The sequence below is a fragment of the Schistocerca serialis genome, chromosome 3 (genome assembly GCF_023864345.2).
Source record: "Schistocerca serialis cubense isolate TAMUIC-IGC-003099 chromosome 3, iqSchSeri2.2, whole genome shotgun sequence".
NCBI lineage: Eukaryota > Metazoa > Arthropoda > Insecta > Orthoptera > Acrididae > Schistocerca > Schistocerca serialis.
In genome coordinates this window covers 409375635-409399700 of record NC_064640.1, presented here as the reverse complement: position 1 = coordinate 409399700, position 24066 = coordinate 409375635, and the positions used below count along the sequence as shown (strand labels likewise).

Here is a 24066-nt window from a genome sequence, read left to right as displayed (position 1 = left end):
ACAGTGGTGCTGAAACATGTTTGGGTACTTGGGAAAAAACAGTGTTCTGCATAACTGGCAGTCCTCACACCCTAAAATAGTTTCCATAAGTCAGTCTTCTGAATCGACCCAACCTCTTCTCCTCATATGTGGTATAAACCCCAGAACCTGTGTCCTCTGATCCCTCAACTTCTCATAAGTCCCATGTATTCTCTTACATACCTCAGCAACTGCCTTAGGCATTCCGTGATTCTCTGCCCCCTGTTGAAAATTATCAAAGGCTTCTTCTAGTTGCCTCATCTCATTCTGTGAATCCATGCATTAAGTACCACTAATACCACCCAACGATGACTGGTGATCATCCCACCTTCTTTCTTCGTGAACAGCAATTGTCCTCCTAGGTGCTAGTTCTGCAATGTTTCCACACTGATGACCAGTTGTCTGGTTATGACCCACATTGTCTTGCATCAAGGTGTATCTCACCTGATGACAGGTATACCTATTACCATTTGCTCATTTTTCTTATACTAAACATTATGTTACACCTATATCTAACATACAAAAAACATTCACTTATTCTTATCTCCTAGGTCTTAACCCATATGGACTTTGTTGTGTCGGTAGCTGGGCCGACACCGTGAAGTTGAGATTGCTGAAAATGAACTCTAGACTAACGCTGTAGCCGATAGTGCACGCACGGCATAAAGCAGACGGGCGTGAAGTCTGGAACATGAGAACTTATAAATGAATAAGAAGAAAAGTATGTAGATGCTTATTACTTATCTTTTTATTTGTCCTTGGAATACATCTCTCTTGAATACTCGTAAGCTATAGGCACTGATACCAATGGCGCCTTGCTAGTTAGTAGCCATTAACTTAGCTGATGGCTATTCTGTCTCTCGGCTAATGAGAGAGAAAGGCTTCGTACAACTGGGCGGTAGCTAGGTTCACGTACAACTGGGCGGTAGCTTGGTTCTCGTACAACTGGGCGGTAGCTAGGTTCTCGTACAACTGGGCGGTAGCTAGGTTCTCGTACAACTGGGGCGAGTCCACTCTCGTATCACGAGACCTGCCTTGGTGGTGGCGCTAGGTCTGCGATCACAGTGGCGACACGCGGGTCCGACATGTACTACATGGACCGCGGCCGATTTAAGCTACCACCTAGCAAGTGTGGTGTCTGGCGGTGACACCACAGACTTCCTATCACTGCTTTGCCTAAAACCTCTTATTTCCTTGTCTTCAACTTATTTTCCAGTTTCCCTTTCCCACCTGCCCCTCCAGTTCCTGGTGTAACCTCCAGACTCCCTTGAAAAGGTATCAAACATTCCACATGCACAGTTGTTGTTGTCATTGGCAACTGAATCTTGATTTTAAGTGGTGATATAGCTTCCAAAACTTGATATTGCTCTTGATACTTCATAAAAAATTGCTCCATCTTCCCCTTCAGAGAGTATGAAGTTGATAGCATCACCCATTGGTCAATTTTGTATTGTGACATCCTTGCTGTATAGCTCACTGCTTTCTCTTGCTTTTCCAGTGCCCATGAATTCACCCTGTTCCAAATTTCTCTCATCACCCTTGCAAACTCCTTAATCAATTCCCCTGTCTTTCTGCTTGGTTTTCAACAAGTCAAATTGTGATTGCTTTCTATGACCACATACCACCTCATATGGTGACAATTCTGTGTCTGAGTTATTTGCAGAGTCCACATACCTTAAACAGACAACCCAGTTGGTATGGTGTGCATCCACATAGTGTCATAGTATCTTCCCTATTGTTCTGTGCACCATTATGGTCCTCCCATTAGCTTGAGGATGTAGAGAACTCATCCTCAATTTTTTCACACAAAACATCTTACACAGTTCCTTGAATAAATCTGACATAAAGTTGGTTCCCTAATCTGTTGTTATAGTTCCAAATACCCCAGACTTCAGTATCCAATTGATCAATAGTACTTGTGTCACTATTGCTGCCTGATGGTTTGGCACTGCGACCGTTTCCACAGATCTATAATTGTGAGTAGATATTTATTTCCTACAGGTGTTATGTTGTAAATGTGTTTTCTTGAAAGGACTTAAAACATTAGTCTCAAGAAATTCAAACAGTGCTAATGCTTCAGGTAATCTCTGCAATGGTACTCTTCTTAGACAAAAATCCACTCACTGTGCACACTGAATGCAATCCCTCACATACTGGTTCATGTTCATCTTCTTATCCTTCCACTAATACCTCCCTGCTACTCTCATGTTGGTAGACCTACATCCTTCATGACCTGCCAATACATGATAATGAGTTTCTTGTAGCATTCTATTCCTCAGCTTTGCTGGTACTACTACTCATGGTTCCAACTTGGTTTCTCTGCACAGCAACCCATCCTGCATACAAAACTGTTATTGTTTACTATGCTTTCTACAATGGTCATCCGTCTTATGTGCTGTCTGCCATCCCTCAAGCTCATTACTGCTTATTTGCAATACAGCTATTTTCCTGCTTAAATCATCCACCTCATGTTTCTTTCCAGGCTTATGAATGACCTCAAAATCAAACTCGCCTAGTCTTACCACCCATCATGTCGATCTACTAAATGGGTCCTTCAATCCCAGCAGCCATTTCAATGCTGCATGATATGTTATCACCTGAAACTTCTTCCGATTGGGATAACACCTGAAGTACGTGATTTTGAAGATAAGGCTCTACTTCCTTTTTCCCATCATGGAATAATTCCTCTGCTTAGTTCAGCTAACTTGATGCATAGGCTACCAGGTGCTCTACACCCTCTATTTCTTGAAGAAAAACATAACCATGTGCATGATTGGATGCATCACATGACAGAATTGATTCATTACTGAAATCTGGGAAAACTAAGATTGGACTGATGTTAAAGCTTCTTTCAGTCTCTCAAAAGCATGTTGGCAATCCTCTAACCAAGCAGATTTTGAACCTTTCTTCAGTAATTGCATCACTGGTCTAGCAACATCCATCAATCTCTTTATGAATCTCTGTTAATAGTTTGCAACCCCAACAAATGACTGTAGCTCATTCACTGACTCAGGTACAAAAAATTCCCCTATAGCTTTAATATATCTTGGGTCTGTCTTAAGCCCACCCTTACTTATTATATGACCAACTTATGCCTCCTCTTTCAACATAAAATTACACTTTTCTGCAGTCAATGTTAAATTTGCCTCCCTCAGTTCAGGAATACCTCTCTTAAGCATTGTATGTGTTGTTACACATCACTGACATAGACAATTATATCGTCAAGATACACCAAGCACTGATTTGGTTTCAGTCCTCTGAAAACTCTGTCTAATAATCTCTGAAATGTTGCAGGTGCATTCTTTAATCCAGAATGCATCCTTCTCAACTGATAATTACCCCATGGCGCAGAAAATGTTGTTCTTGGTCAGTCTTCTGGAGCAGCTTCCAGTTGATATTATACAGACCTTAAGTCCGTCATTGAAAAATACTTGCACTGGCCAAAACAGTCTATGGTTTCAGTAATGTTTGGCAAAGGGTAGACATCTGTTGTAGTCTTAGCATTTAGATATTGATAATCACAACAAAACCTATACTTCCATGTTCAATTCACAGTTTTTTTTTTTTAGTATGATGACAATTTCTGCCTCCCATGGGCTCTTACTCTCCTCAGTAATTCCATCCTTCTGCTGCTGATGAATCAATTCTTCCAGTATCAGCTGAAAGCACCTCAGAACTCTGTATGATTTGCGGGAAACTAGCAATTCATTTCCTGTAGGTATACAGTGCTGCATAACATGTGTAGCTGCCAACGGCCCTTTTGGAAAAAAGCAAATTCTGAAACTCCAAAAGTAGATCCTCCATTCATTCCCTATTACTTTCCTTTAAGTGCTTTACTTCTCCCATAATGCAGTTTCAGTAGCCTTTGGTGACTGTACATGGCTGACACCACTCGTGTGCTATTCTTCCTCCTCTACATTAGCAATGAACAACCCCATTTTTAACCATAAATTCTTGGGGCAAAAATTATCCACAAATACTGGTACCATTTACTTCTCATATACATACAACACTTCTCTTTACAAAGCAACTTGCCTGATCCAATACTTCATCTACTTCGAACAGTTCCACCATACAGAAAATTCCTACTTGTAAGTTACACTCAGCATTAACCCAAAGCAATTTCCTGGTACCCTTAGGTAGACAATCATGTGCATTGAGTCTTAGTGTGATTGTTCATGGTTTCAAATAGTGTGTCATTCACGATACTCACCTCGCAACTTCACTATGCTGGCAGCAGTTCCCCATCAAGCTCCATCATGTGTGGCCAAAGATCAATTTTGGCACAATGCTGATACAAGAAATCGAACCCCAGAATCATGTCATAGCCCTCACTCCCATGTGGCACACTCTCTACACATTGCTTGAACTGAACCATACCCAGGTAAAAATCTACAGCCACCCATCCCAATGGCATGACGTCTTTATCCACCACTCCATGTAATTTATTCTGTGGTGGGTTTCATTGCTAAGGATCCACCAGATCACTGCTGCCAACTGACACATACACCCCTATGTCCAATGATATCCTGCAATTCCTATTTTCTATTATTCATTTGGCCACACACTCTACCTCTTCATATAAATGTGTAGCATCTTTCTGGGAATGACTATAGATGGTCCTCGGGTTCCCTTTGGCATTTAACTTCTGGTTATTTCCCAGTCCCCTACCTCTGAAACTACTGTGGTCTCAGCTTCTATTCCCATTGTCCTGAGGCTGGCAACATTGCTTTCTCACATGCCCTGTTTGCCTACACCTATAACAATTTATGTTGGTTGAGAACACTGCTCATATAACCTGCACTCCATTTGAAATGTCAATTTCTTCACATGCTGTTACCAATCTGACAGCTGTGCACAGATCAACTGGACCCCCTGTCTATACTTATCTCAACATCTTTGAAGGTAAATCCCCTTAAAACTGCATTAAATGCTCTTTGCTCAGTCTCTCATAAAATCACCTCATTTACCACAGTACTCTGTCCCAGTTCCTAAGTACAACCATTGATCTTTCTTATCCTGTCTGCAAAGTCTTCCACAACTCTGCATGCTTCTTCGTTACCATGCCCAACCGTTCTCTAATATTCCTGACACTGTTCTGCTCCTTGTACCTCTGGACTAGCCCCCTCTTAAATTCCTCAAATGTTCTAGCTCCCTCGAGAGCCTCAGTATATCCCACACAGTTTTTGATTCTCCTGCTAATCTCAGTTTTGCTACTCTTTAGTTCCATATCAAATCGTCCTTACATCTACATCAAATTCTTAAGATCTTCCACAAATGCTTGCACATCTTCTGTTGATTTCCCAGAGAAAGGAACAACTAAACTTGCAGCTGACAAATCTATACCTCATTGTGTTGACTGTGACTCAACTAGATCATATAAATCCATAATAATTACTGTAAAATGTACCAACCTTTCCAATAATATGCAAACTGCCTCCAGTTCTGACACACCTTGTGTGTCTAACTCTGCAGAAGCTTTGTCCTTTCCAACACTCACCCTTCCCAACACTCATTTTGAAACGCCAATACCCACGAGACAGACAAAATTAAATTTTTTAACCTAGTTCTAATGTCTAGTCATTAACCATTTTGACCCTTGATACTGCCTAGCCGTATAGTCACAGTGTCCATATGTGAAACATAACACTGGTACTGATTCTGTACACAGTGCTCTCATTCCAAGTTCCAGTGTGAACATCTAACAGGTACTAGTCAATGGTGACTCACATACCTCTGAAGTGCAACAAATCCACTGACATTTTACTTGTAACAAATGAAATTAAATGATTGTATGGCACTGATGGCCGGGAGTCTTCATCTAGAGAGTTCAGCCACAAAGTTTCAAGTCTTTTCAATTGATGCTACATTGGGCAACTTGCATGTTGATGATGATGAAATGTTGATGAGGACAACACAGCACCCAGAACCTGATCAGAGAAAATATGCAACCCAGCCAGGAATCAGACCCGTGCCCTCTGCATGGCATTCAGATGTGCTAACCAGTAAGCTAAGGGGGCGGACTTTACTTGTAACAAAATTTAGCTTACAAAAAGTATGGCAATCAAGCTTGTTATCCATGGATTAACATTCAACAACAATTAAATTTTCTGGACTCACTATACCATAAGCTGTAGGTACAGACATTGCATTAAAAATGCAACATAAATGTCCTGACACCAGTAAAATAGACACCAGTGGCAGTACATCTGTTTTGTGCTTTCAAATTCCTTTATTTCAACCCTCAACCAGGAAACATTTCAGACAGTGGCAGTATGGCTAAGGCATCCAGTTGCCTCCCTCATGTGTGTGCATGATGTCCCGCAATGTTGACAGAATGCGGTATGGCAGTGCAGTGGCACAACACCACTGCATCCATCAGCAATATCCTCTAGACTTGACAGCTGAGGCAGTGGTGGCTGAGGCACAGCTGATGTCTCCAGTGCCGCAGTGGCCATGGCCCACTATAGAAGTACTGTAGCTGGCGTGCTACGTCCCATGGCTCAGAAGGCCCTGCATCAGCAGCAGCACCAGCAGCTCTGTGTCTGGTGTCTCAGGGCAGGCTGACCTGACACTAGGTCGAACTGCACACGCCATACATCATTTCAGATGGTACCCCAAATGTCACAGCCACACAATGATAGTGATGTGATACTAACACAGGAATATTTCAGTATTAAGATGGCTAGGTATTTATATGCTCACAGGTTGTGCTTCCTTGGGCTTAGCTATGCCTTACGACATGTATACTACACACTTGGGCGGTTGCTGGTGTGGAATGGCTTCTGCCTTCCTCTGCTTAGGTGTTGCTGTGTTTACTATTTCCACACCTCACCTTGCTGGCTCACACTGGAACACACAATGGCTGTGTTGTGTTTCGTATGGTATAACATCAATCCTGACCTGCGGTTGGCTCAGTTGCAATCTCCTTCCTGCTCTGTAAGTTTCTGACTGAATATGAATGGTGCAGTACTATATGGTACTCTACAGTTATTTAATAATATAATCCTAAAACTGAAAGGTAATGCTATTTCAGCAACATTATCATTTCAGACATATTCTGAATGAATTTGTCAACTTCAGGAAAGAAAAACCCACACCTTTATATGATCTCCTGGCAAAGAATTGCTATGCAATCTTAAAGAAAATAATGATGTTGAGGAGCCAAAATTCTTCTAGAGCATGGACAATTTTTATAATTCTAGCATCCAGTATTTAGAACTGAGGAGAACCAGCTTTGATGAAGTTTATAAGTTTCAGTGGACAAATTTACAAACTGAAATTGCTTGGTCTGATTTAGAAGAGAGTGCACAAGTTGTTAATGAAATTATAAAATATTCCATAAATACTGATGACCTATTAGAAGACCATACAGGGTGATTATAATTAAAGTTAAACTTTCAAATCACTGTAGAAATAACACCATTGGTCAGCACGATGTTGAATTTCAACAGAATATTATCAGAGAAGGGGGAAAACGTATGGCAGAAGAAAAATAAACAGTTACAAAATGTAGCAATAGACGGCACTGTAAGCATCATAATTTAATAGTGGTCGACTACAAATGACTAATGAATCATACAACAATGCCTAAGGTGTACGTTTGACATCAAACAAACTGTGCTACTCTGTATGCATGGGTGTACCGGTGTGATACTGTTGGTTACGTAAGCCCATCCACCATGGTAAGGTCATATCACATCAGATAGGAAAAACTGGTTTTTACTTTCCTGAGGCAAAAAACTGCATAAAAAGCATCAATCAAAATGAAATCTATGTGACTGGCACAAAAAATGTTCAATATGCTGTCACCATTTTCCGCAACAAGTTGAGATTGAGGAACAGCATGTTCCACAACTGATCAAAGTGTTTCCGGGGTCACATTCAGAATGTGTTGTGCAATGCATGCCTTGAATGCAGATAAGTTTGCAATTGGAACACTGAACACAACATCTTTCAGATAGGCCCACAGCCAGAAGTCACATGGATTAGGATCAAGTGATCGGGAGGGCCAGGGTGTAAGGAACTGGCAGCTGATAATTCTAGCATTTCCGAAATGGAGCTTCAGCAGCTGCTTAATTGGATTTGCAATGTGCAGAGGTGCATCATCTTGTGTAAAAATGATCCCATCCACATAACCATGCTGTTGGAGAGCTGAAATAGCATGGTAATGCAAAAGACACTCATAGTGCTTACCAGTGATAGTACAGGTAACAGGACTGGAAGCACCTGTCTCTTTGAAAAAAATATGACCCTATGATAGATGATGCTGTAAACCCACACCACACAGTGACCTTTTCAGGATGAAGTGATACTGGTTGATTTGCATGTGTATTTTTCCTTGCCTATATTTGACTATTCTATGTATTGACATATCCAGTCAGATGGAAGTGAGATTCATCTGTCCACAAAATCTTCCACAGCCAAACATTGTCCACTTCCATGCAAGCAAGAAATTCTGAAGCAAAGGTCTCTCTTACTGGCAGGTCAACAGGAAGCAACTTGTTCACATGGGTCATTTTGAATGGATGGCAAAAAAGGATGTTTAATTGGATTTATTCACCATGTTCATGGTTATGTCCAATGTCCAGGCAATTCCTTGTGCATGACACATTTGTAGACCACCACTCATCTCCTCCTGCACTGCTGTGGCCACTGCTTTCACTGATGTTGAATCAATCACGTTTTAGTACCTGAATAGTGTAAATTCGCGTGTTCATTTGTCTTCTGTTTTTGTTTTGAATGGCCAGTGTCGGTTGGTCACAGTCAGTGTGCTCCCTGCCATCGTTGGATAAGCAGCTGCAGCAGCAAGTCGTATACTCATAGCTCACTCATTTGCTACATAGTTTAATTCTTAATTTCTTTGCGTGTTTTTGGTACTTGCATTGTTTAATTCATAAATTTCGGGCGTATTATAGTATTTGAGAGTTGTAGCATCGCACTTTAGTACCTGAATAGTGTAAAATCGCGTAGTCTCCTTCCGCCGCCGAGCAGTGTGTCAGCAGTGTGCAAGTAGCAGCATTACTGCATTTACTAGGCAATCTTGTATTTTAATAACCATTTAAATTTTGTGTCGATTTGTTTGCGCTCTCTGTAGATTAGTTCAGATGTTCTTTGCACAACAGTTTTTAGCATGGATAGGGACTGCAACTGCTGTGTTCGGATGCAGGCTGAGTTGGCATCCCTTCGCTCCCAGCTTCAGGCAGTGTTGGCTTCGGTCACACAGCTTGAGGCTGTTGCCAATGGGCATCACTGTGGGGTTCCGGATGCGGGTTTGTCGGGGACGGCCAGCTCGTCCCACGCATCCCCCGATCGGAATACGACTGTGGTTGCCTGGGATACTGCCCGCATTGAGGCTGATCCCTCACCTGTGGTAGAGTGGGAGGTCGTCTCAGGGTGTGGCAGGGGGCGAAAGACATTCCGGGGGGCTGAACGGAAGGCCTCTCCAGTTTGTCTGACGAACCAGTTTCAGGCTCTGTCTCAGGCTGATACTGATCTTCGGCCTGACATGGCTGCTTGTCCTGTTCCAGAGGTTGCCCCTCAGTCTGCAAGATCCGGGCGGTCGCAGAGGGTGGGCTTACTGGTAGTTGGGAGCTCCAACGTCAGGCGTGTAATGGGGCCCCTTAGGGACATGGCAGCAAGAGAGGGGAAGAAAACCAATGTGCACTCCGTGTGCATACCAGGGGGAGTCATTCCAGACGTGGAAAGGGTCCTTCCGGATGCCATGAAGGGTACAGGGTGCACCCATCTGCAGGTGGTCGCTCATGATGTGTGTCGCTATGGATCCGAGGAAATCCTCTCTGGCTTCCGGCGGCTATCTGATTTGGTGAAGACCGCCAGTCTCGCTAGCGGGATGAAAGCAGAGCTCACCATCTGCAGCATCGTCGACAGGACTGACTGCAGACCTTTGGTACAGAGCTGAGTGGAGGGTCTGAATCAGAGGCTGAAATGGTTCTGCGACCGTGTGGGCTGCAGATTCCTCAACTTGCGCCATAGGGTGGTGGGGTTTTGGGTTCCGCTGGATAGGTCAGGAGTCCACTACACGCAACAAGCGGCTACATGGGTAGCAGGGGTTGTGTGGCATGGGCTGGGCGGTTTTTTAGGTTAGATGGCCTTGGGCGAGTACAGAAAGGGCAACAGCCTCAACGGGTGCAGGGCAAAGTCAGGACATGCGGGGACCAAGCAGCAATCGGTATTGTAATTGTAAACTGTCGAAGCTGCGTTGGTAAAGTACCGGAACTTCAAGCGCTGATAGAAAGCACCGAAGCTGAAATCGTTATAGGTACAGAAAGCTGGTTGAAGCCAGAGATAAATTCTGCCGAAATTTTTACAAATGTACACACGGTGTTTAGAAAGGATAGACTGCATGCAACCGGTGGTGGAGTGTTCGTCTCTGTTAGTAGTAGTTTATCCTGTAGTGAAATAGAAGTGGATAGTTCCCGTGAATTATTATGGGTGGAGGTTACGCTCAATAACTGAGCTAGGTTAATAATTGGCTCCTTTTACCGACCTCCCGACTCAGCAGCATTAGTGGCAGAACAACTGAGAGAAACTTTGGAATACATTTCACATAAATTTTCTCAGCATGTTATAGTCTTAGGTGGAGATTTCAATTTACCAGATATAGACTGGGACACTCAGATGTTTAGGACGGGTGGTAGGGACAGAGCATCGAGTGACATTATACTGAGTGCACTATCCGAAAATTACCTCGAGCAATTAAACAGAGAACCGACTCGTGGAGATAACATCTTGGACCTACTGATAACAAACAGACCCAAACTTTTCGACTCTGTATGTACAGAACAGGGAATCAGTGATCATAAGGCCGTTGCAGCATCCCTGAATATGGAAGTTAGTAGGAGTATAAAAAAAGGGAGGAAGGTTTATCTGTTTAGCAAGAGTAATAGAAGGCAGATTTCACACTACCTAACAGATCAAAACGAAACTTTCTGTTCCTACACTGACAAAGTTGAGTGTTTATGGAAAAAGTTCAAGGCAATCGTAAAATGTGTTTTAGACAGGTACGTGCCGAATAAAACTGTGAGGGACGGGAAAAACCCGCCGTGGTACAACAACAAAGTTAGGAAACTACTGCGAAAGCAAAGAGAGCTTCACTCTAAGTTTAAATGCAGCCAAAACCTCTCAGACAAACAGAAGCTAAACGATGTCAAAGTTAGCATAAGGAGGGCTATGCGTGAAGCGTTCAGTGAATTTGAAAGTAAAATTCTATGTACCGACTTGACAGAAAATCCTAGGAAGTTCTGGTCTTACGTTAAATCAGTAAGTGGCTCGAAACAGCATATCCAGACATTCCGGGATGATAATGGCATTGAAACAGAGGATGACACACATAAAGCTGAAATACTAAACACCTTTTTCCAAAGCTGTTTCACAGAGGAAGACTGCACTGCAGTTCCTTCTCTAAATCCTCGCACAAACGAAAAAATGGCTGACATCGAAATAAGTGTCCAAGGAATAGAAAAGCAACTGGAATCACTCAACAGAGGAAAGTCCACTGGACCTGACGGGATACCAATTCAATTCTACACAGAGTACGCGAAAGAACTTGCCCCCCTTCTAACAGCCGTGTACCGCAAGTCTCTAGAGGAACGGAGGGTTCCAAATGATTGGAAAAGAGCACAGGTAGTCCCAGTCTTCAAGAAGGGTCATCGAGCAAATGCGCAAAACTATAGACCTATATCTCTGACGTCAATCTGTTGTAGAATTTTAGAACATGTTTCTTTGCTCGAGTATCATGTCGTTTTTGGAAACCCAGAATCTACTATGTAGGAATCATCATGGATTCTGGAAACAGCAATCATGTGAGACACAACTCGCTTTATTTGTTCATGAGACCCAGAAAATATTAGATACAGGCTCCCAGGTAGATGCTATTTTTCTTGACTTCCGGAAGGCGTTCGATACAGTTCCGCACTGTCGCCTGATAAACAAAGTAAGAGCCAACGGAATATCAGACCAGCTGTGTGGCTGGATTGAAGAGTGTTTAGCAAACAGAACATAGCGTGTTGTTATCAATGGAGAGACATCTACAGACGTTAAAGTAACCTCTGGCGTGCCACAGGGGAGTGTTATGGGACCATTGCTTTTCACAATATATATAAATGACCTAGTAGATAGTGTCGGAAGTCCCATGCGGCTTTTCGCGGATGATGCTGTAGTGTATAGAGAAGTTGCAGCATTAGAAAATTGTAGCGAAATGCAGGAAGATCTGCAGCAGATAGGCACTTGGTGCAGGGAGTGGCACCTGACCCTTAACATAGACAAATGTAATGTATTGCGAATACATAGAAAGAAGGATCCTTTATTGTATGATTATATGATAGCAGAACAAACACTGGTAGCAGTTGCTTCTGTAAAATATCTGGGAGTATGCGTGCAGAACGATTTGAAGTGGAATGATCATATAAAATTAATTGTTGGTAAGGCGGGTACCAGGTTGAGATTCATTGGGAGAGTCCTTAGAAAATGTAGTCCATCAACAAAGGAGGTGGCTTACAAAACACTTGTTCAACCTATACTTGAGTATTGCTCATCACTGTGGGATCCGTACCAGATCGGGTTGACGGAGGAGATAGAGAAGATCCAAAGAAGAGCGGCGCGTTTCGTCACAGGGTTATTTGGTAACCGTGATAGCGTTACGGAGATGCTTAACAAACTCAAGTGGCAGACTCTGCAAGAGAGGCGCTCTGCATCGCGGTGTAGCTTGCTCGCCAGGTTTCGAGAGGGTGCGTTTCTGGATGAGGTATCGAATATAGTGCTTTCCCTACTTATATATCCTGAGGAGATCATGAATGTAAAATTAGAGAGATTAGAGCGCGCACGGAGGCTTTCAGACAGTCGTTCTTCCCGCGAACCATACGCGACTGGAACAGGAAAGGGAGGTAATGACAGTGGCATGTAAAGTGCCCTCCGCCACACACCGTTGGGTGGCTTGCGGAGTATAAATGTGGATGTAGATGTGGAATTCATTTCCTCCCTCTAGCACATTGCACACCAAAAGAACCCATCTTTTCGAATTTCTGAATCATTTTCTCCAGACCCTTGGCTCTCATCAAACCAACGCCTTTTTCCAAACCCTTAAGTGTCTGGAACTTCTGCAGAGTAATGTGTGCACTGTCGTCATTCTTGTAATACAGCTTTACAAGCAGAGCATGATCCTTCATTGAGACAGTCATGGCGAATGTCGCAGACATGAAAGGAGGAAAAGCTGTGTACCTGGTGTGTTTATACTATCTTCAATGGGTCATGGCTATGACAGGTGTTTCCATTTACATATTCTGACACATACAGTGCCATCTATTGGTCAATTTTCACACTATTTTTTTTCTTGTGCCATACATTTTCCCCCTTCTCCGATAATATTCCGTTGCAATTTGACATCGATCTGACCAGTAGTGTTATTTCTACAGCATTTTGAAAGTTTAACTTTAATTATAATCATCCTGTACATTGTTGAAGCAAGTAATTCAAAACCAAAGGACATGTTGTGGTTCATGTTCTGAAAAGCACCAGATACTGTTGAAGAGAAGTGGAAAGCAATTTTAAGGCATTTCAAAAGACTGATATTTCATGCTGCCATATTTCTGAAATGGTTGAGTTTATGATGTCTTTGGGACATACACTCCAGTTGTGAATGTTTATTCAGTTCTGGGGAACATCTGGGCTGCAGAAGTGCATGGACATCCAGTAACTACAGTTAAATGTCTGCTAAATGTTGAAATCAATTCAGAACTATCTTGCTCTGGATTTGTTGATTTAATTAATACAAAACCACTTCCCAAAAGGTCATGTCTTGCAAAAAATACAATTGAATATATAAAGATCAATGTTTCAGATTTTTAAGCACTTTAAAAAACGTGTCCTGAGTTGGATTCTAAACAGTATTGTAACATGCCTTGGGTTGGACCCATGAAAAAAATGGTAAGCATACAAGTACATGTACTACAAAGTGAACATTTTTGTTGCAGTGACACACCTTTATGTAAATTCTTATGCCATATATTTAATACTTTGCTCCTGTGATGCCATTATTAATCAATGAAAACACAGTCATATTTTTCTTTTTCAATAAATTATTAACTCAGTGTATATCATGATAGTAACAGTAATAGTTGTGACAGCTGTATTTGTTTTTTCTAACATTCTCTAAATCATTCAATCAATCTCTCTCTGAGCCATTAGAAAAAGTGGCCATAACAGATTAATTTTCTCAATGTAAAAAATATTAATTAATGATTAACAAAATTTTCTGGTCAATACTTTTTACCAGGAGGGCTGAGAACAGTGGATTAGGTGCAGTATATGACTGAATCACACAACTGCCATGAAACAGGTAAACAAACTGCTACCAACTTTATACATATTTGCATCACAAAAACTTTGTATTATTCACATCACTTACCTGTCATAAATTTTAATACATCTAATACAGAAAGTAAGTAAGTATTTAAACATACTAACACAATAAGAAGTGTCAGATGAGATGATGTTCTACATATTTAATGTGAACCACAAATTTTTGGAGTGGTAACAGAAAGAGCAGCACTGACAGACACAGATATACATGTTTAATTTTGAGCTTTTGGAGATTCCAAAATAGTTTCTGTATTATGAAAACAAGTCAGGTACAAAATAGAAAATGTCAGAGCTATTAATGGCATGCTACAATCTAATTATGACTATCTCTGTTACAGACCTGTAGAACTAGAAGCTGCACATATTCATTAAGAAAGAGTGACAACAATAACTAAATTTTACTACTACTGAGTGTTTCATTGTACAAAACAGACTTAATCCATTCTGAAAAACAAGGTACTTCTGTGTAGACTCCAGGAAGGTGCCTTCTAGCACAACCCACACCCCAACTAACAACTCCACACAGATAATACCGACTGTCAGAATGCAAGCAGGCCATAGGTCCACCTGAGTCACCCTGGAAAAGAAAATTAGTAGTAATACAGTATAAAAGAAAAAATGTTAAAGATTATATTATGATATGAGCTTTATAAAAAATATAAAAAAATTGTAATTGATTTCAAGTAGGTGTGTCATACCAGAGAAGAATTCAGGAAATTCAATGAGGACATGTAGTTTCAAATGACATATATGAATGAAAGTTACTAGTATATGAAATTTGAATCCACATTGGACCAGCCGCTCTCCAGACTTGCCACAAAATTTTTCTACTGAATGAAAATTTGGTCATCTTTTCATTAGAGCATTTGAAAATTTATCTTGTAGTACAAATACTTGTGCTCACATTTGAGAAAATTTGTAACTTCATTGATTGGTGACTCCATGGAGTGCTGTGTGCACAATGACCATATATGTTAAATTAAAAGTAAGGTCAGTGTTGGGTATAATATTGATGTTTTATTGATAGCAGAATCGATTTTCAATCACATGGTGATCATCTTCAGCACTGTACAAATTAAACTCAGACACTGGTATCAAGTTATCAATAACCAAAACTGAGAAGCAATTATTGTGATCAATTCTCAGTTTTGGTTATTGATAACTTGATACCAGTGTCTGAGTTTAATTTGTACAGCACTGAAGATAATCACCATGTGATCGAAAATCGATTCTGCTACCTATAAAACATCAATATTACGGCCAATGCTGACCTTCCTTTTAATTTGTAACTTCATTTTTGCTTTAAGTTGTGCTTACAACAACACAAATCACAGAACAATGGAACCTGAGACATAGGATGTGAAGAAAACTGAGACAAAAAGTCTCAAACATGAAGTAATGACAGATAAATAGTTAGACTCACCCAGACTTGCAAAAATTATGTAACAGATGGAAAAATTGTCACATACAGACACAACATATTGAACATGGTAATGACAACAGCATGTCTTCTTTTACTATAATTTATAGAAGTTCTCCTACACAGTTAGTGGGACCAGCACTCTTCGAAAATGAGGCTGTGTGGCTGGGTTGTGAGCCATGCTTGGGTAAGTCAGTTTGTGGAGCACTTGTTCATAAAAGACAAAGTTCCCAGGTTCAAGTATGGCTCACGCATACAAATTAACATAAGCCAGTTTGTGACACATCACAGCCTCCTTTTTAATATTTTAGAGAGCAGTTCAAGGGCCACTTTCCATTAAGTATTATAAAATGCAATCAATTAAAAATATGTAAAAATTATTCCATTCCATCTTGGTGTGGGTGTGCAGCAACCATATTATTGCTACTATTTAAAAGAAAAAGTCATAGGTTGCACAGTGTTCTTTATTAAGTCAAGAATGATGCATTTTGATCAGGTAGGGCATCATCAGCTTATCAGAAAATATAAAGGGAGGTTGACACAATTAATATGGTACAGTCCTGTCTGGGACTGCTGTAAAAGCAAAACAAGCTTCAAACACTGCCCACATAAAATTACATAGAGAAATGTAATGTATCTCACAGTTTAGAAAAATCAGAAATTTTCTGCAAAAAAGTATCAATCAAAGAAGTGATGACACTGAATAAAACACATGGCATATGGGAATATTCACAGTGCAGGACATACTATATTGAAAGCTATGTACAAAGACATAGAAAACCCTTATGCTCAAAGACAAGTAGAAGAATAATGTAGTAAAACATGTAGAGCAATAAAATAAAGATTAGTCTACAAATATATGACTAAAAGGTAACAATGCTAAAAAGATAAAATAAAATTGCATACACATTACAAGCGACGTAGGCCCTGGTAATAAAAATCTAAAAACTAATATATTGTTCAAAAATGTGAAACATGCAGTCATAGAAAACCTAATTTTTGACAGATAGCTGATCACTGAGTAACATGTCCTTCTTTGCGTGTGAACATTTAACAATTTCGATCTCTTCGTGCATGGTTTTTTGCTGATATATTCAAGAATTTCTTGGAATGTGACTATTTCACCCAGGCCTCCACAATTTTGAGAAAAATCTGCTTTTATGGGTATTATGTTGATGACATAAAAATTGTTTTCAATAGTGAAGGATTGGATATCACACTTATTGTCAAAGAGTTTAACAACTGCCATAGCTAAATGATCTTACACATGAAGTCATGGATAGCAATAGTATTCTGAACTTTGAAGATTTGCAGCTTTGTCTCACTACTAATGTCATCAACTCTGACATTTATCACAAACCTTCTACAAGTGACTCAGTTATACCCACTACAATGTGTCACCTGTATAAGTACACAATGAGCTAATTTAGACCTATGATACGGCACATCACTGAAATTCCATGTAGCGTAGAATTTACTACAAAGGAAATAGAAAACCTTAAATATGTTGCTTCTTGTAATGGCCAAAGGTCCTCCATCACTGAAAAATTATACATGCAGAATATATTGCCACAAGACTGAGAAACCACTCTTGGCCCTGTACCTCAAAATTACAGTGGTTACAGATGTCGGAGCAGCACCTTTTTTAGGATAGGTAGGACAGCAAGAAGTCAAATTCTAAGAGAAATCAGGATTGGAATGAACCTTCAGTTTGAGAAAGAAACTAAACAGCATAATTCTGGCACATTGGGTCAGCAAACACAGTTGTTTGTTAAAAATTATTACCAATAGCAGAAATTTGATTTCCACCCAGTCTTATCTCAGTCAACATGAAATGCCAACTATCTCCAATGCATTAAAAATATGATGGCTAAGAAGTAAAATTAATGAACTACCTATCTGCATTGACGAATTAGTCATCCAAACCAGTCGGCATAATCTACCTTTCTGAACATCATGTGACCACTGGTATAGATGTGTCACATGTTGTAGGATTTAGGTTAACTTCTCACTTCTATAGAGTAGAAATGAAGGATGGAGGAGTTGCCACACTAATCATGAATTTACATAAATTTAATAACATAGACATTCATAAATTTTGCCTAAAGCAGCATATGGAAGCGTGTGTAACAGAAGTAGAATTTCATATTTCTTTCATAATAAGAGTATACTGAGTAACAGCACGTAATTTTAATCTGTTCTTAAATCAGTCTGAAGCTCTATTGGCCTATTTAACAATGAAAAAGAAAGAATTAGTGATTCCTTGTGATTTCAATATAGATTTTCTTGCAAACTCTTCAGGTAAGCACTTATTGCAGTCAGTAGCATTGTCATTCAACTTAATTCATACTGTTAACTTTCTAACTAGAACAGCTAAGGGCTCAAAGACAGCCATTGATAATATCGTTATATAAATGTCTAATGAACAAAATTATAAATCCAATAAGAAATAGCCTCTCAGACAATGACATACAGTTTTGCTAAATGTTAATACTGATCAGGATAGAATATCTACAAAATCTGAGTTCAAAAGTGTAGTCAGCAACCCAAAAATTGATTGTCTGAAGAAACTCCTCAAAGACATGAATTGGAGTGATGTGTACAATTCTCATAGCATGAATGAGAAGTACAACACTTTTATTAATAATGCCCTTAACTTATTTGAAAGCTGTTTTCCCCTAAAACTAACCCAGATTAGACCAAAGGCTATAAAAATTCCATAGATTACTCAAGGGATGAAGGTATCCTGTAAGACAAAAAGGAAACTATATGTATCAGTTAGAAACAGCTATAGATGATTACAGAACATAGCAGAAATTTGATTTCCACCCAGTCTTATCTCAGTCAACATGAAGTGCCAACTATCTCCAATGCATTAAAAATATGATGGCTAAGATGTAAAATTAATGAACTACCTATCTGCATTGACGAATTAGTCATCCAAACCAGTCGGCATAATCTACCTTTCTGAACATCATGTGACCACTGATATAGATGTGTCACGTGTTGTAGGATTTAGGTTAACTTCTCACTTCTATAGAGTAGAAATGAAGGATGGAGGAGTTGCCACACTAATCATGAATTTACATAAATTTAATAACATAGACATTCATAAATTTTGCCTAAAGCAGCATATGGAAGCGTGTGTAACAGAAGTAGAATTTCATATTTCTTTCATAATAAGAGTATACTGAGTAACAGCACGTAATTTTAATCTGTTCTTAAATCAGTCTGAAGCTCTATTGGCCTATTTAACAATGAAAAAGAAAGAATTAGTGATTCCTTGTGATTTCAATATAGATTTTCTTGCAAACTCTTCAGGTAAGCACTTATTGCAGTTAGTAGCATTGTCATTCAACTTAATTCATACTGTTAACTTTCTAACTAGAACAGCTAAGGGCTCAAAGACAGCCATTGATAATATCTTTATATAAATGTCTAATGAACAAAATTATAAATCCAATAAGAAATAGCCTCTCAGACAATGACATACAGTTTTGCTAAATGTTAATACTGATCAGGATAGAATATCTACAAAATCTGAGTTCAAAAGTGTAGTCAGCAACCCAAAAATTGATTGTCTGAAGAAACTCCTCAAAGACATGAATTGGAGTGATGTGTACAATTCTCATAGCATGAATGAGAAGTACAACACTTTTATTAATAATGCCCTTAACTTATTTGAAAGCTGTTTTCCCCTAAAACTAACCCAGATTAGACCAAAGGCTATAAAAATTCCATAGATTACTCAAGGGATGAAGGTATCCTGTAAGACAAAAAGGAAACTATATGTATCAGTTAGAAACAGCTATAGATGATTACAAAACATACTGCAAAATATTGAAGGTAGCAATATGGACACCAAAGCAAATGCATTAACAGAAAAGGATAGTTGCACCACATAACAAAATAAGGACAATATAGGACACAGTGAAGGAAAATACTGGTAGAGCCAGAGATAAAAACAAGCACATAGCATTAATAGTAAATGATACATGGGTAGCAGATGGGTGCAGTGTTGATAAGCTTTTCAATATGTACTTGATAACTGTCACTGAAAAGATGAGGTTGTCAGGTCCATTAGATGCTGTCGTGGAATATATGAGACAGTCATGACAAATAACTACAATAATATCAGTACAAGCCTCACAAAACCAATAAAAGTAATGTCTACCATAAAATCCTTAAAATCAAAAAAATTCTAGTGGCTATCATAATATATCAAGAAAGCTGACTAAACAGTGTACCTCTGAGGTTAGTGACATTTTAAGTTATTTGTGTAACCAGTCTTTTATCAGTGGAACATTTCCTGAATGGTTGAAATATGCTGATAAGAAAGAAGATAAGGAAACGCCATAAAACTTCTGTCCAATTTCACTTTTGCCAACATTCTCAAAACTTTTAGAAAATATAATATAAAGTCATCTTCTTAACCACCGGACCACAAATAAAATATTATCAAAGTCACAATTCAGATTTGTAAACGGTTCCAATACTGAGGAGGCTATCAAAATATACAGTGTGAATGTACTTAGCTCATTAGACAATAAACTGCAGAGTGCTGGTATATTTTGTGATCTGTCAAAGGAATTTGGCTGTGTAAACCACAATATCGTTTTAAGTAAATTAGAATCTTATGGTGTAACAGGAAATGCCGCAAAATGGGTCAAATAATACATCTCTGTCAGAAAACAAAGGGTGTCTATAGGAAAGAGACATGTATTAAACTATCAGGCATCATCCAACTGCGAACCAGTAACACGTGATGCCACACAAGGATCCATCTAAAGGCCCTTACTTGTTATTGTGTATATCAATGACATTACCACATCCAAAGTTTGTTTTGTTTGCAGATGATACAATCATTGCAATAAATAGTAAATCAAGTATAACCTTAGAAAGTTCAACTAATGAAATTTTCCAAATAAATGGTTACCAGCCAATTCTCTGAAAAAAGAAGAAGAAGAAGAAGGAGAAGAAGAAGAAACTGCATGCTGTTCATAAGTCATAAAAACTTTCCTACCAGTACCTATATGCCTAAAGTATGATAATAAGCAGATAGAAGAAGTTGGCGGTGTTAAATTCTTGGGATTACAGCTTGATAATAAATTTAACTGGGAGGAGCATACCAGAGAATTGCTGAAGTGCCTAAACAAATCTCTAATTATTATGCAAATGTTGTCAGACATAGGTGATATGAAAATAAAATGGTTCAAATGGCTCTCAGCACTATGCGACTTAGCTTCTAAGGTCATCAGTTGCCTAGAACTTAGAACTAATTAAACCTAACTAACCTAAGAACATCACACACATCCATGCCCGAGGCAGGATTCGAACCTGTGACCGTAGCGGTCGCTCGGCTCCAGACTGTAGCGCCTAGAACCGCACGGCCTGAAAATAAAAGAGCTAGTGTACTATGCTTATTTTATTCCATAACATCATACAGGATTATTTTCTGGGGTAACTCATCAAGCCAAGCTAAGGTTTTCTGAGCCCAAAACCAAGTAATACAAATTATTTCTTGAAAAAAGGGACAGCATTGGTCGTATATTTTTTACTATTGCAAAATCAATTTTCTGTCACTGAGTGACCATCTTCAGTGCTATATTGTATAACTTAAATTGGGATGCACTGTTGTCACTAAGCTTACGGCAATCACATAGACCTATGTGATTGCCGTAAGCTTAGTGACAACAGTGCATCCCAATTTAAGTTATACAATATAGCACTGAAGATGGTCACTCAGTGACAGAAAATCGATTTTGCAATAGTAAAAAATATACGACCAATGCTGTATCTTTTTTCAAGTATACCTGTTATCTGGTCGTAGTGCACAAGACAACATGGAGTCGCCAATCAACAAATTATTTCTGGTGTGAACTCAAGAACGTCCTGCACAGGGCTGTTTAAGAAACTGGGAATACTAACTACTGCTTCCCAATACATTTATTCCTTAATGAAATTTGTCATTAAAATATGCTTTTTTTTCCCAAACCAACAGCTCAGTTCGTGGAATTAATTCTAGGAATAAGACTAACTTTGACAAAGATTTAAACTCACGTACTTTGGTTCAGAAAGGTGTCCACTACTCAGCAGTGCACATTTTCAGTAACATTCCAGCAGCTATAAAAAGTTTAACTAATCCTAACGTTTAGTTTGAGAAGAGTCTAATGGATTTATTGGTGGCCAACTCCTTCTACTACATTGATGAATTTCTTTGTGCACTTAAGTGTTCTGAACATTTAATATTTGGTGACAAGTTTTATATCATTTTAAATGTAAGTATGCTTAAGATTATTTACTGCATTTTCTTGTTTTCTGACATGATCTGCATCCCAGAGGATCTCCTCAATATGGATCAATTGGAATGGAAAGTACATCTAATTTGCTGAGCTTCCATTTTTAGGTGATGTGTCATATACCACAGCTAAACTCTTTCATGGTAAAAATATAGGAATAGTGTATACCACCTCTGATAAAATTCAATATCAATAAATTCACAATGAGCATCCCTAGAAAGACAAATATGCTGCCTCTGGCATATATGTGCTTGAGTGCTGTGAATGTCAAGCCGTTTATATTGGCCTGATGGGAAAGGCTTTTAAAAGTAGGGGTTTCAGGAGTTTTTACACACTAAAAATGGGCATGTTTCTGCCTTTGCTCAGTGCTGTAAATCCAGTGGCCACCAGCCACCCACACTTGTGAACTTCAGGGTCTTACACGATGTGGCCAAAGAAAAGAGACAATCTGCTTGAAGAGACTGAAACTGTTAAACATTCACACACTAAGAAGGATGTGTTACTCAATGATCAGTTATCTGTCAAAAATCAGGTTTTCTATGATTGCATGTTTCCCATTTTTAACCAATATACCAATATATTAGTTTTTAGCTTTGCATGTTTCCCATTTTTAAACAATATATTAGTTTTTAGCTTTCTATTATCAGGGTTTTGATAGCTTGTCATGTATATGAAATTTTATTCTATCTTTTTATCTTTGCTACCTAACAGCCTTATATTTGTAATCTAATCTTTATTTTATTGCTCTATGTATTTTACTTCATTATTCTTTTATACTGATTTTGAGAATAGGGCTTTTCTAAGTCTCTTTGCAGAGATTTCAGTCTAGTATGTCCTGTATTGTACATATTCCCTTATGCCCTATTGCAGTTTCATTTATTTCTCAATTTGTCCATTACTATTTGAATTTTATGCAATTATCACACTGTACAGTCAAAGACAGTGCCACATGGCACCTGTCATTACTACTAGCCCAACATTTTGCTTGAGCTCCTATCATTCACATGTATGCACTATGTGAATGTAAATGGGCCTCTGGTGCAATTCTAATGTATGGCTGTGTTTACAATTTGTGCACAAGGTCCTGTTCTTCGCTGCCATGCCTGTTGTTGCTTCTGTGAGGTAATATGCATCTTTTGGTTTCTCCATTGTTCTCTACTCATAGCTGATCCTGGTGTTGCTATTCATTAATTTTTAATATTTTTTTTCCATATAAGTTTCCTTATAGTATATTTTTCTCGGTATCATCCCTTCTTTCATGGATGCTTTTTGGCAGAAAATGTCTGAATTTTTTTTTTTAAGATGAGTTACATTACATTTCTCTATGTAATTTTATTTAGTCACTGTTTGAAGCTTATTTTGCTTTTATAGAAGTCCATGATAGGTCCATGCCAGATTTATTAAAATGTCACTCTCCCCTCATATTTTCAGGTAACCTGATGATGCCCTATCCAGGTAAAACGCATTGTTCTTGAGTTAACAAAAAACATTTTGCAACCTATTGCAACCTACAACTGTTTTTTTTTTTAAATTTTAAAATATGTTCCACTAATTGCAGTGTGTCACAAGCATCACCCACACTCACTTCCCACCCTTTGGCAAAATGCCATGCATTACCCACAACTAGTAATATTGTTTCCTTTTGTCACATGGCTATGACTCAACAATACAGTAACTACATGCAAGGGAATGGCACAATTTGTCACGATCATCTCCCCATAAGCCTCCTTCGTCAGTATATCTGCTAGGTACACAGTTTTACCTGATGAAACTTTGAAATAACCATTCTCTGCCCATTGCCCCTGAGCATCAGCTGAAGCTGACAAGATGTGGTTGTGAAACCAGAGGTTGAATAAGAGATTAAAAAAATCCACATATAAAGGACAATCTATAGAACCCTATACTATGGATTAAGTACTTTCAAAAGAAAAGACAAAAAGGGTGCCACTT

The 24066-nt window shown here is 39.0% G+C and overlaps 1 protein-coding gene across 1 annotated transcript in view; it reads right to left on the bottom strand.

Annotated features, from left to right (window-relative positions):
* Positions 1-14788: 14788 nt before the first annotated feature.
* LOC126470895 (trypsin-1-like) overlaps positions 14789-24066 on the bottom strand; it is a 219482-nt gene continuing 210204 nt past the window's right edge. The window contains exon 7 of the mRNA XM_050098919.1: positions 14789-14974. Coding sequence (XP_049954876.1) covers positions 14789-14974 — 186 coding nt within the window. The remainder of the gene's footprint in view (positions 14975-24066) is intronic.